Source organism: Emys orbicularis, chromosome 4 (genome assembly GCF_028017835.1).
Source record: "Emys orbicularis isolate rEmyOrb1 chromosome 4, rEmyOrb1.hap1, whole genome shotgun sequence".
Taxonomy (NCBI): Eukaryota; Metazoa; Chordata; order Testudines; family Emydidae; genus Emys; species Emys orbicularis.
Genome location: NC_088686.1, coordinates 50,734,159 through 50,746,732, shown reverse-complemented (window position 1 = coordinate 50,746,732; position 12,574 = coordinate 50,734,159). Strand labels below are relative to the sequence as shown.

The 12,574-nt window shown below is 42.0% G+C and overlaps 1 protein-coding gene across 5 annotated transcripts in view; it reads left to right on the top strand.

The window, feature by feature from the left end:
* Positions 1-12,574, top strand: part of NUBPL (NUBP iron-sulfur cluster assembly factor, mitochondrial) — a 158,294-nt gene that overhangs the window by 81,756 nt on the left and 63,964 nt on the right. For all 5 annotated transcript variants that reach the window (XM_065403508.1, XM_065403507.1, XM_065403506.1 and 2 more), the window contains one exon: positions 8,312-8,405. In XM_065403508.1, coding sequence (XP_065259580.1) covers positions 8,312-8,405 — 94 coding nt within the window. The remainder of the gene's footprint in view (positions 1-8,311; positions 8,406-12,574) is intronic.

The window sequence follows — 12,574 nt, the reverse complement described above, 5'->3', positions numbered from 1 at the left end:
AGATGTAGCCCTCTGAAGCCCCCCTCTCCCACCATTTTACAAAATCATCTGGTTCTTAGAACTTTTTTTGTACACAGCTGGGGCTGTGAATCTGCTCAGATCATCCCCCAACTGATCAAAGTCACTCAACATTTATCTCAGTTATGGTGTGACAGGAACCTATGGCCCTTTTGGGGAAGCAGTATTGAAAAAGTTATTGACCTTAAGAGTTTGGATGTCAAGAATGGCATATGGCAAAACTCATGAGCCAAAAAGGGATTAAAGTGTGCATGGAGGGTTTCCAGGCACAGTAGTTGGATAGTTCAAGGGGACATGCTGTAGTCATTGGGCTTGAGCTACACCCATGCATCCCTAGCAGAAATCTGATAATAATATGTAGGCATGCTGCTACCATCCATCCACCTCTGTTCTGGGAACTTTGCCCTACTAATTTGTACAGTTAATTTAGAAGAGGTTCTAACTATTTTCGGAAAGATAATAAATTATACATCCTTTGTGCAGATATGTGAGAACGATTACTGGGCATGTTGCCACTTTTCCACCTGGGGAAATATTATAGGAGAGTGCCAGCATTGATTAATCAATTAGCATTGATTATCTGGAGGGAAAACGAAAGACAGGATAATGTAATTGTGTTTCCAGAACAATGGAACTGAATATGCGTAAAGTCAAAGATTTTATGATATACAGTCTCCTAACATGAGGTGCTCAGAACATCTTTAGATTCCTCTGTTGCCCAGAAGCTGGGAATGGGCAACAAGGAATGGATCACTTGATGATTACCTGTTCTGTTCATTCCCTCTGGGGCATCTGGCATTGGCCAATGTCGGAAGACAGGATACTGGGCTAGATGGACCTTTGGTCTGACCCAGTATGGCCGTTCTTATGTTCTTAACATTTTTGGTGCAGAGGTAGGTAGTATAGGAGGTTGGAGTGGAAAGGAGGAATGTAGGTGTATGTGGAAACAGTGCTAGTGGTGTGGGGTTTGGAAGCTTGCAGGGTGGGGAAAACGGGTGGGGGACAGAAGTGGGTAGGAATAGGGGGAGGCAGATAAATGGGGGTGGATGATAGAAGAGAGGAGTTGTGGGGGTGCTCAGGCCAGTGGAATTAGGGAGAGTGGATGGATGGAAAATGGGGAAGGTGGCAGAAGGAGTAGGGGAGATTAGGGGTGGGGGAGTCTGTCAGGTCCACATTATCCCCTCTCATGTGTGCACACATCTGGGGGGGCTATGCCTCTCTTGGAGGGCCTGAGCCACTCTCCCTGACCCCCACGTGAGCCAAGATTAGGAGGCTTTGTCCTTTGGGGGGGATCTGTGTCCCTCTCCCCACCCCCTGTGTGTGTGCTGGAATCTTTGGGGACAGTATCCGAGCCCCTTGCCCTGCCTTGATGTGTACCAGGAAATACAAAGTTAAGGTACATGCCACTTCTGCAACTCAGTTTTAACCTACCCTCTTTGAGCAGCCCCAACATGCCACTAACACCCATACTAGTACTCTGCCCTTACAGGACAGTGGAAACAGAGCACATGAGCATGGTAGGACACAATCTAACATCTTTTCTTTGCTAAGGCAAAACTTGAGTTTAGGTCTCCATTTTGAAGCACTTGGAGGAGAGGAAGATGATCAGGAACAGTCAACATGGATTCACCAAGGGCAAGTCATGCCTGACCAACCTGATTGCCTTCTATGATGAGATAATTGGCTCTGTGGATAAGGAAAAAGTGGTGAACGTGATATACCTTGACTTAAGCAAAGCTTTTGATACGGTCTCCCACAGTATTCTTGCCAGCAAGTTAACAAAGTATGGACTGGATGAATGGGGTGCACCAGTGGTCAGTCCTGGGGCTGGTTTTGTTCAACATCTTCATTAATGATCTGGATGATGGGATGGATTGCACCCTCAGCAAGTTCGCGGATGACACTAAGCTCTCCCGGGGGAGAGGTAGATATGCTGGAGGGTAGGTATAGGGTCCAGAGTGACCTAGACAAATTGGAGGATTGGACCAAAAGAAAACAGATGAGGTTCAACAAGGTCAAGTGAAGAGTCCTGCACTTAGGACGGAAGAATCCCATGTACTGCTAAGGCAGTGCTAAACGGCATTTCTGCAGAAAAGGATCTGGGGATTATAGTGGATGAGAAGCTGGATATGAGTCAACAGTGTACTCTTGTTGCCAAGAAGGCTAATGGCATATTGGGCTGCATTAGTAGTAGCATTGCCAGCAGATCGAGGGAAGTGATTATTCCCCTCTATTCGGCACTGGTGAGGCCACATCTGGAGTATTGCATCCAGTTTTGGGCCCCCTGCTATAGAAAGATGTGAACAAATTGGAGAGAGTCCAGTGGAGGGCAACGTGATTTATGATGAGAGGCTGAGGGAACTGGGCTTATTTAGTCTGCAGAAGAGAAGAGTGAGGGGTATTTGAAGGGGGGTTCCAAAGAGCATGGAGCTAGGCTAATCTCAGTGGGGGGCAGATGACAGAAGAAGGAGCAATGGTCTCAATTTGCAGTCCAGGTCTAGGTTGGATATTAGGAATAACTTTTTCACTAGGAGGGTGGTTAAGCACTGGAATGGATTACCTAGGGAGGTGGTGGAATCTCCATCCTTAGTGGTTTTTAAAGCCCAGTTTGACAAAGCCCTGGCTGGGATGATTTAATTGGGGTTGGTCCTGCTTTGATCAGGGGGTTGGACTAGATGATCTCCTGAAGTCTTTTCTTATCCTAATCTTCTATGATTCTGTAGCAAAAACAGGAGCTACCTACCACTTGGCCTAGTCTCAAACACTGAATCTCTTCCACACAAACCACCCCAGATTTGCTAAATGTTACCACACCTTCACCCTTGTCTAGAGGATTCTATTTGAGACATTGCCTTCATTTACACCCCTCCCCCCCACACTAAGATGAGGACTACACCAGGTAGGAGTGATCCCAGTGTGGATGGAGTTTATACTGGCAAAACTGCACTTTTGCTGGTATAGCTTATTCCAGCCTTTCCGCAAGCAAAAGCAACTATACTGGGGCTTTGTCAGTTAAAAAAAGACCATACCCCTAACTGACATAACTAAATGCAGATCAGGCCTAACTACAGATAATACTTCCTTTGTTTAATAAATCAGCTAGTTAAATAAACGTACATTAATGTGGGGTTACGGTTTAAAAAAAAGTTTATCACAGCATGTTTTGGATTTAAAACTAATACAAAATAAAATGCTGGTTTTGTGTATTTTAATTAACTTCCAATTTCCAATTAAATAGAACTGGACACAAATCACAAATAAAAAAAAAAGTACTCTGTAAATAAGAATTGAATCATTCACCATTTTCTAATACATTAAAAATGTAAAAATTAAGAATCTGAATATATGTAATTGCTATATAATTGCTTAAATAAAAGTGTACAGATATAGAGTATCATCCTGGTTATCAAAAAGAAGTACCAATTTAGTGTAAAGGCTATCTTTAGTTGCAAATTAACATGTTTTAATTGTTACCAACCAATAAGAATCAAGCTTTCTTTACAAAAACAAACTAACAAGTACAAATGCAAAACAAGATTAGAATTACTTAAATCAAAGTTTCCTGATTCATGATTTAAAAAACCATGATTGAAATCAGTGATTTAAAATGCTTTAATATGAATCAACCCACCCTGATGCAGAGGAGCACAAGAGTGTCTTCTTCCCATGGCGAGTGTCAGTAGTCTGATGGCATATGTGACAGTGGTCTCTAGGACTTAGACCAAGTCTATACTACAAACTTTTGCCAGCATAGTTATTTTAGCCAGAGTTGAGATAAAGTGTGACTCCCCCTGGCTGACATAGCTGTGCCGGCAAAGGCTCCTAGCGTAGACACAGTTATACCAACATTACTGTGTTTTTGCCAGTATAGACACAGTTTATATTAGCATAAAGTGCTCTTGCCAGTATAGTTTATATATCTCAGGAAACTGGTGTAAGCTATACCTGCAGAAGCACATTTATACTGGTATAATCTATATCTATACTAGGAAGGTTTGTCAATATAGCTATGCCAGAAAACCTCCTTTGTCATATTCCAGTAACAGCTCTGCCAAGCTACATCAACCCATCCCTCCATCATTCAATATAGCTATATCTCATACAGTCAAGACAGTTAGAGTGCATGTAGATAAATGCTGGAATTCAAATCTATGGAGTGCAACACAAACTATGGAACATTCTCTTAGTCTTTCCTCATGTCTCCTTATTATGCCCCCCCCACACACATACACTGCTCCTCGAGCAGGTTCAGTCTCTACTGGCTTTGGGGGCTATAGAGGAGGCTCCCCTACAGCATTAGGGACAGGGATTCTACTTCTTGTATTTCTTGGTTCACAAGCCCAAGAGGACAGGTCTCAACTCTCCTGATGTTTGCAACCTCAACAAATGAGATAAGTGAGATTTTGTATGGTCACACTTGCAAATATTCTCTTCACATTAAATCACAATGACTGGTTTGCTGCCATGGATAGTTAAGACGATTATTTCCATGTAGCAATTCTCCCAAGCCACAGGAGGTTTCTCCAGTTTGTTGTGGAAGACCAGCACTATCAGTACACAATGTTCCCTTTTGGTCTGTTTTCCGCTGCCTGGGATTTTATGAAATGCATGATTGTGGTGAGAGTGTAACTCAGGAATAGGGGAATTCATATCTTCCTGTGTCTGGATGATTGGTTACTGAGGGGCAAGTCCAGAGAAGAAGTCCTCTCTCATGTTCAGTTCACACTACATTTATTTGATAGCTTAGGTCTCATCCTAAACAGCAGGAAGTCAGCATTGGTTCCAACTCAAAGCATCGAGTTCATTGGGGCCCTGATAGACTCTGAGTTTGAGAGCATTTCTGCTGACTGAGAGATTCCACGCAATTTGCCATCTTATGTCTGGAACTGCAGTCTCTACCCTCAGCCACAGCTGAGCATGCCTGAGGTTGCTAGGTCATATGGCTGCATGCAAACTGGTAGTCCAGTATGCCAGGTTGTACCTTCACCCTCCTTCATACACAGTTGAAGTCAGTCTATCATCTGAACAGTCACCACTTGGACAGAATGGTCCAACTTCCTCTGCTGATCCTAGCTCCTTATGGTAGTGGGTGGCTCGGGCAACATGTGTCTGGGTGTTCTCTTTGCTCGGTTTCCACTGACCAGGACTATTGTCACTGATACCTCTTTAATAGGTTGGATGGCACATCTGGGATTACTGAAAGGTCAAGGCCTGTGATTGGAACAGGAAGCTTCTCTGAACATCAATATCCTGAAGCTTTGTGCCATCTACAATGTCTGTCACGCCCTTTGAGATCATCAGGGACTCATCAGTGCACATCCTTACTGACAATACCACTGTGATGTATTATGTGAACAGACCAGGTTAGATGAGGAGGAGCAATGGTGTTTGAAGGCAGTCTGGCAAATCTTGCTCAACAGTAGAAAACCTTCCACCACAGTGGCCTATTTGGCCAAGTGGAAGCAGTTCTCGATGTGATTGTTAGCCCAGGGAATTCTACAGAAGATGGCTTGTATCCAGGACATCTTGGGAGTACCTGCTACACCTTCAGTTGTCTGGTTGTGCATTTAGTTAATTGAGAATGCACCTGGCAGCGATTTCGACATTTCATCCACCCATACATGGGAAATGGGTATTTTTGAGCTCCATGGTAGTGAGGTTCTTGAAAGGAGTCACTTGTCTCCACCCGCCGGTTAAAGAACCAGTTCCTTTGTGGGACTTTAATGCTGTCTTAGCAGCCGTTATGGGATCTCCATTAAAGCCTCTGGCAACTTCTTCTTTCTCCCTTTCCTATCTCTCTTTCTGTGATAACATCTGCAAGGAGAGTGTGTTAGTTGCAAGCTTTGATGGCAGATCCTCCTTATATGCAATTTTACGAAGACAAAGTAACCCTGTGGCTGCACCCTAAGTTTTTTTTCTAAAGTGGTTTCTCAGTTTCACTTGAAACAAGTTCTGTTTCTACCAGTGTTCTTCCCTAAACCACATTCAACCTCAGATGAATAGCGTCCTGACACATTGGATGTCTAGCAATGTTTAGCTTTTTACCTGGATAGGACTAAACCTTTCCGTTCTTCATCCCATCTGTTTGTTTTATATGCAAGCAGTCTCACCACAGACTATCTGTAGGTAGATAACGTCCTGTATCATGACAGCATACAAAGTAGCTCAGACTATGCCTCCCAAAAGGTGCAAGTTCATTCCACAAGGACCGAGACAATGCTGATGGCATTTCTAAGGGTATGTCTACACTGCCGCGCTAGTTCGGCGGCTGGGGATCGAAGTTCCGGGTTCGATTTATCGCGTCTGGTGTGGACGCGATAAATCGAACCAGGAAGTGCTCGCCGTCGACTGCGGTACTCCAGCTAGACGAGAGGAGTACCGCGGAGTCGACGGGGGAGCCTGCCTGCCGCGTGTGGACCGCGTCTGAACCGCGGTAAGTTCGAAGTAAGGTATGTCGAATTCAGCTACGTTATTCACGTAGCTGAATTTGCGTACCTTACTTCGACTTGGGGGGTAAGTGTAGACCAAGCCTTAGTGACATTCCTATATTGGATATTTGTGGGGCTGCTGTTTTGTCCTATATACATACGTTTACACACCACTATGCCATTGCAGTGCATCCAGATCAGATACTTTGGGAAGGTAATCCAGCAGTCTTTGTTTAAATAGAGTATGAGCCACACCTCCTGTGAGTAATGCTTGTGAGTGACCTATGTGGAATACAGGGCTGCATCTACTTGAAGAAGAAAAGACGGCTACTTACTTGTACTGTAACTGTTCTTGGAGATGTGATGCAAACATATTCCACAACCCAACCTCTGTCACCTCTGCATCAGAGCCTGTACTCTCAACATTCCATGCAAAGGAATTGAGGAGGTTCGGGGTGGCTCAGCCTTTACACGGCCAGAGGAGGGGCTAGGGCTGCAGGGCACAAGCACTGCCCCTATGGGCCCTGTTAGGCAAAGTTCTTTGGCTTTGGTGTGCTGGGAGCGCACACACCATGTGGAATACACATCTACATCACATCTTGAAGAACAACAGTTACAGTACAGGTAAGTAACTGTTTTTTTTCTTTCCTGTAACTTGATCTGATGATGCATACTGAAAACTGTGGTAGGGCAGCAGAGGGAGGTAAGTTAAAGCAGCAGTAAGTGAGGTTAGCTTCAATTTTGTTAATTTGCACCTCATCTGTACTTAATTATAATCCAGCTGCTAATTTGAGCAGTTTTTTGGGGTTTGAAGATCAGGATACCATATACCAGGATTCCACTTTACCCAAAAACACTTATCACAAATTACAAACAGTTTTTCACAAACTTTTAATGTAAGAATAAAACAAAAATTGATTGTGCCCAATTGCTGACCTCTTAGTTTCTCTCCTCCTCTCCCCCATTAATGGGGCACCCCCCCATGGCCAAAGGGAATGTGGGTTACACTGGAAATAAAGAATTCTGCTGCTGCAGCGCCTCCTATCAAGGAGAGAAAAAATCTTTGTGAAAGCCCCAAGCTGGCTCAAGACGACAGATCATAGCTCCAGTCCTGATCTGCTTGCAACAATTAACTCAGTTGCTGGGATAAGTATATTGTCCTCACAAGATGATTATCTATACAAGGACATATTGAAAACAGAGTAATGCACGCACTGCTGATAAAGAACAGTACTAAACAACAAGAAGTGGGAAGACACAGCCAGCACATCCCTCGGCCCGCGCTGCTTCCCGCAGCCCCCATTGGCCTGGAGCGGCAAACCGTGGCCTGTGGGAGCCACGATTGGCCGAACCTGCGGACGCGGCAGGTAAATAAACTGGCCCGGCCCGAGTTGCGTGCCAGAGGTTGCCGACCCCTGTTATAAACAGTGAGGAAAATTGTTTTAAAAATTAATGAAAACAGTTGCTAAGGAATACTGTTACAAGAAGTAGTAGTTTGACTTGAGATCTATATAACACTTTCTTATGACCTCTGTTACATGATTCAGCATTTCTGACATAAACAACTTAGAATAATGAGATTGTGATTACATTTTGTGGGGAAAATGTCAAAGACCATCATCCTTCATAAGAAGGGCAAAACTATGCTCATAGGCATAGCTTCAAGTAGCCAACAAATTTGCAAATTGTTTAGAAAATCTGTCTTGATTGCTTGCTAAAAGCAAGCCTATAAGGGATTTATAATATCAGTCTCCTGAGGTGTGCCAATGGTGCATTTATTATACATTGTACCAAGTTTAATTTCAGGCTGTGTTTCCCAGAAGGTGCAACTCTCTCTTTTTTAAATGCATTTAAATCTTTTTTAGGTAGACTGGGGTCAACTGGACTACTTAGTAATTGACATGCCGCCTGGAACAGGAGATGTACAGTTATCAATCTCACAAAATATTCCGGTTACAGGTACACTTTTACTGTGACTCTTTCAAAGATTTCAATATGTTTAATTCTTCATAGCAATAGAAAAATCTTTTAGAAAATGACAGTTGAAAATACTAGAAATGTATAGAAACATAATATGAAAATATTCTCTGAATGCTGATGAAAAGTACAAACAATCAGCAGTGAACAGAATGAATGACAGAAATTTAAAACATAAGAACATAAGAGTGGCCGTACTGAGTCAGACCAATGGTTCAGTTAGTCCAGTATTCTGTCTTCAGACAGTGGCCGGTACCAGATGCTTCAGAGGGAATGAACAGAACAGGGCAATTTATCGAGTGATCCATCTGCCATCATCCAGTCCCAGCTTCTGGCAGTCAGCGTTTTAGGGAGACCCAGGGCATGGCATGGCGTCCCTGATCATCTTGGCTAATAGCCATTGATGAACCTATTCTCCATTAACTTATCTAATTCATTTTTGAACCCAGTTATACTTTTGGCCTTCGAACATCCACTGGTAATGAGTTCCATAGGTTGACTCTGCATTGTGTGAAGAAATACTTCCTTATGTTTGTTTTAAACCTACTGCCTATTAACGTCATCGGGTAACACCTGGTTCTTCTGTTATATGGAGGGGCTTTCTGAAAGTCAAAGTATACTATATCAACTGGATCATCCTTGTCCACATGCTTGTTGATTCCCTCAAAGAATTCTGATAGATTGGTGAGGCATGAGTTCCCTTTAGAAACGTCGTGTTGACTCTTCCCCAACAAATCATGTTCATCTGGTTCGGACAATTCTGTTTTTAGTATAATTTCAACCAATTTGCCTGATATTGAAGTTAGGTTGACTGGCCTGTAATTGCCAGGATTGCCTCTGGAGCCTTTTTTAAAAAGCGGCATTACATTAGCTATCCTCCAGTCATCTGGTACAGAGGCTGATTTCAGTGATAGATTACATATCTCTGTTAGTATTTGGTGGAAGAAAGAGAGAGTGGAGTCTAAAATTATGTTTCCAGGAAGATAGAGTAACTCTCATGTCAATGGCGATTGTTAGCTTAATTAGATAAGTTGTTCTAATACTTTTGCGGCTATCAGGAAAATATGTTGATATCTAAGGGAAATAATATGGTACTGCCTTGTACAGCTTCCACTCTGTTGACACCAAAGTTACAAACAGACAAGCTCACAGGTGCATAAATATATCCATTTCCTTTGGCACTCCTTCCCTCCTACTTTTCTTTTTAAGCGGTAGCAAACTGAAGTAATAGTAAAAGTTTTCGATGGTTATTTCACTTGTGCCTAAGGCTCTTACTTAACAGGTTGCTAATAGAATATAAAATTGTATGGTATACTTCTAAAAGCTGTGTATTACATGGCTGTTCTTTCTAACAAACATACTTGTCAACTACTTGCCTAATTTGTGTGTGTTCCTTCACTGCTTGTCTCCTGTCAGCATTTCCTTTTAAAAGAAATCATTTGAAAAATGTTTGTTTGTGCATCTTGCGCTGGGAATTCCTCACTCTATATGGCACATCAAACCTGTTTCCCTTTTGTTTTTAAAACTATATTAGGTTTTTGAAGTAGCTGCCTTACATTTGCTAACTGAAGGCTTGTGCAGAAATATCCCAGCATGTACTTAAGAAACATCTACAGATACCACACTTTTTTAGTACCTTATATCACCACTGAATGTGGTGTGCAATCAGGATATTGTATGCTGAGCATGCTCTGTATGCTTTATCTTTATCTGAAAGGGTATTTGAAGGAGAATGTGAGAATAGATGAGTTATATGAAAGAAAAACTTTAGACAAATCACAAACAAACAATTGCAATATAAAGCCTTATGGCTTTGGCTTGCTAACAATGATCAGACAGACACAGGTTTGCCTTTGACAGTAGTGTTTGTAAGACCTGAAAGCTGCTTAAGAGCATAAGTTAGGGTTTGTCTACACTTGAATAATTATTTAGGAATAGCTATTTAGGTAAATTTCCAAGAATATTTATTTTGGTATAAACCACCAGATGGCTTATTCTGATTCTGGAATAAGAGTTTTATTACATACTGAAAAGAACTGTATTTCCATTTTTTTCTTTTTATATTAAGTGCCTTATTTAGAAAAACTTTGATTTTTTTTTAATTGAATTAAGTTATTTTGAAATAGAGCACTTCTATATTCTGAAACAAGTATGTCCACACACAAACGTGAACTAAAATAACTAAAGGTGTGAATTAAAATCTGTTTAGTTATTTTGGTTCCATTACTATGTAGACAATCCCATCCATATGTACTGGAAACTCTATACATTATTAATTGACAAAGTGAGAGTATTAACTCTTAACACTGGAGGTTTTTTCCTAACTGTATTTGCCGGTCCTTTGAATTAAACAGGAGTAAACAAAAATGTGCTTGATTCTTCTGTCTGTTGCAGCCATTTTATGCCAATATAAAGAGTTACACTAGTGTAAAAGGTTGGAGAATTAGGACCACTGTTTAAACATCCGAAGAAGTGGGTTGTAGCCCACAAAAGCTTATGCTCTAATAAATTTGTTAGTCTCTAAGGTGCCACAAGTACTCCTGTTATTTATCCTCTGTTAATCAGATTTCATTTCCAGCGTTTTTGTGATTCTTATAAACCTACTTGTTCTCTATATGTCCATAGAGGTTTTCCAAGAAAAGCAGAGTATGCAAAATCTTCTTTTCTAACTTGTTAAAAAAAAAAAAAGAGCACAATTTAAAAAAAAATATTCAGGCCTTCTTCAAACTTTCTAAAGAAACAGAAAAGTTGACAAATTCATTTGTTTCTCTCTCTCTGTGTGTCATCTTTAAAACTGGTGGTTGCTGTTGATAAGATATCCTCCTATGAATCTGAGCTTTCATAACTCCAGGTGACGCTAAATTCTGGGCTGAGTTAAGAATGGCATTTAAACTTAAACTCTAATATGGCGGGGCTTTATTGTAACATAGTGGGGTTGGGGGATGAGAGGGTGTTAATCACAGTATTAATTTAACTCAAGTTTATTTTTTTTCATTCCTAGTTTTCTCTAGTTAGGTTTGGCAGTACACAGTAGCAGTTCTCATTTGTCATTCCCAATAGTCATTTATGTAGAGTGTTAGTTTGAGGTTGATTCTAGCCTGATTGAAATACAGTGTAATAATAAGTTTATTGTGCTTGTGCTGAAAATGAATACAGCAGACAAGGATTGATTAGATTTATAGTTCCGTGGGTCTTCGTTGGTTAGATGATTATGGTGATTTATAGAGCTTCATCCTGTTCTCCAGAATTTCCTCGCTGTTGTATGTTTTGTATAGTTTGCAGTCTGGCTAGAAGGGCTCCTTATAAGCATTATGATTAAGGTTACGATTTTTTCAGGGAGGTCATGGAAATCTCTGAATCCGTGACTTCCCCCGACCTCCATGAATTCAGCCCCAATAGCCAGGAACTGCAGGGTCTCCCCGCCAACTCCGCAGCTCCCGGCCGCTGCAGGCAGTGAGGGCCTGCCTGCAGCTCTCGCCTGCTGTGGGAGATTTGGGATTGCAGAGCTTGGGCTGTGGAGCTTAAAAACAACAGTGTAGATGTTCCTGCTCAGTCTACAGTATAAGTAGGGGCATTGCCAGCAGATCGAGGGACGTGATCATTCCCCTCTATTCGACATTGGTGAGGCCTCATCTGGAGGACTGTGTCCAGTTTTGGGCCCCACACTACAAGAAGGATGTGGAAAAATTGGAAAGAGTCCAGCGGAGAGCAACAAAAATGATTAGGGGGCTGGAGCACATGACTTATGAGGAGAGGCTGAGGGAACTGGGATTGTTTAGTCTGCAGAAGAGAAGAATGAGGGGGGATTTGATAGCTGCTTTCAACTACCTGAAAGGGGGTTCCAAAGAGGATGGATCTAGACTGTTCTCAGTGGTACCTGATGACAGAACAAGGAGTAATGGTCTCAAGTTACAGTGGGGGAGGTTTAGGTTGGATATTAGGAAAAACTTCTTCACTAGGAGGGTGGTGAAGCACTGGAATGGGTTACCTAGGGAGGTGGTGGAATCTTCTTCCTTAGAGGTTTTTAAGGTCAGGCTTGACAAAGCCCTGGCTGGGATGATTTAGTTGGTAATTGGTCCTGCTTTGAGCAGGGGGTTGGACTAGATGACCTCCTGAGGTCCCTTCCAACCCTGATATTCTATGATTCTACT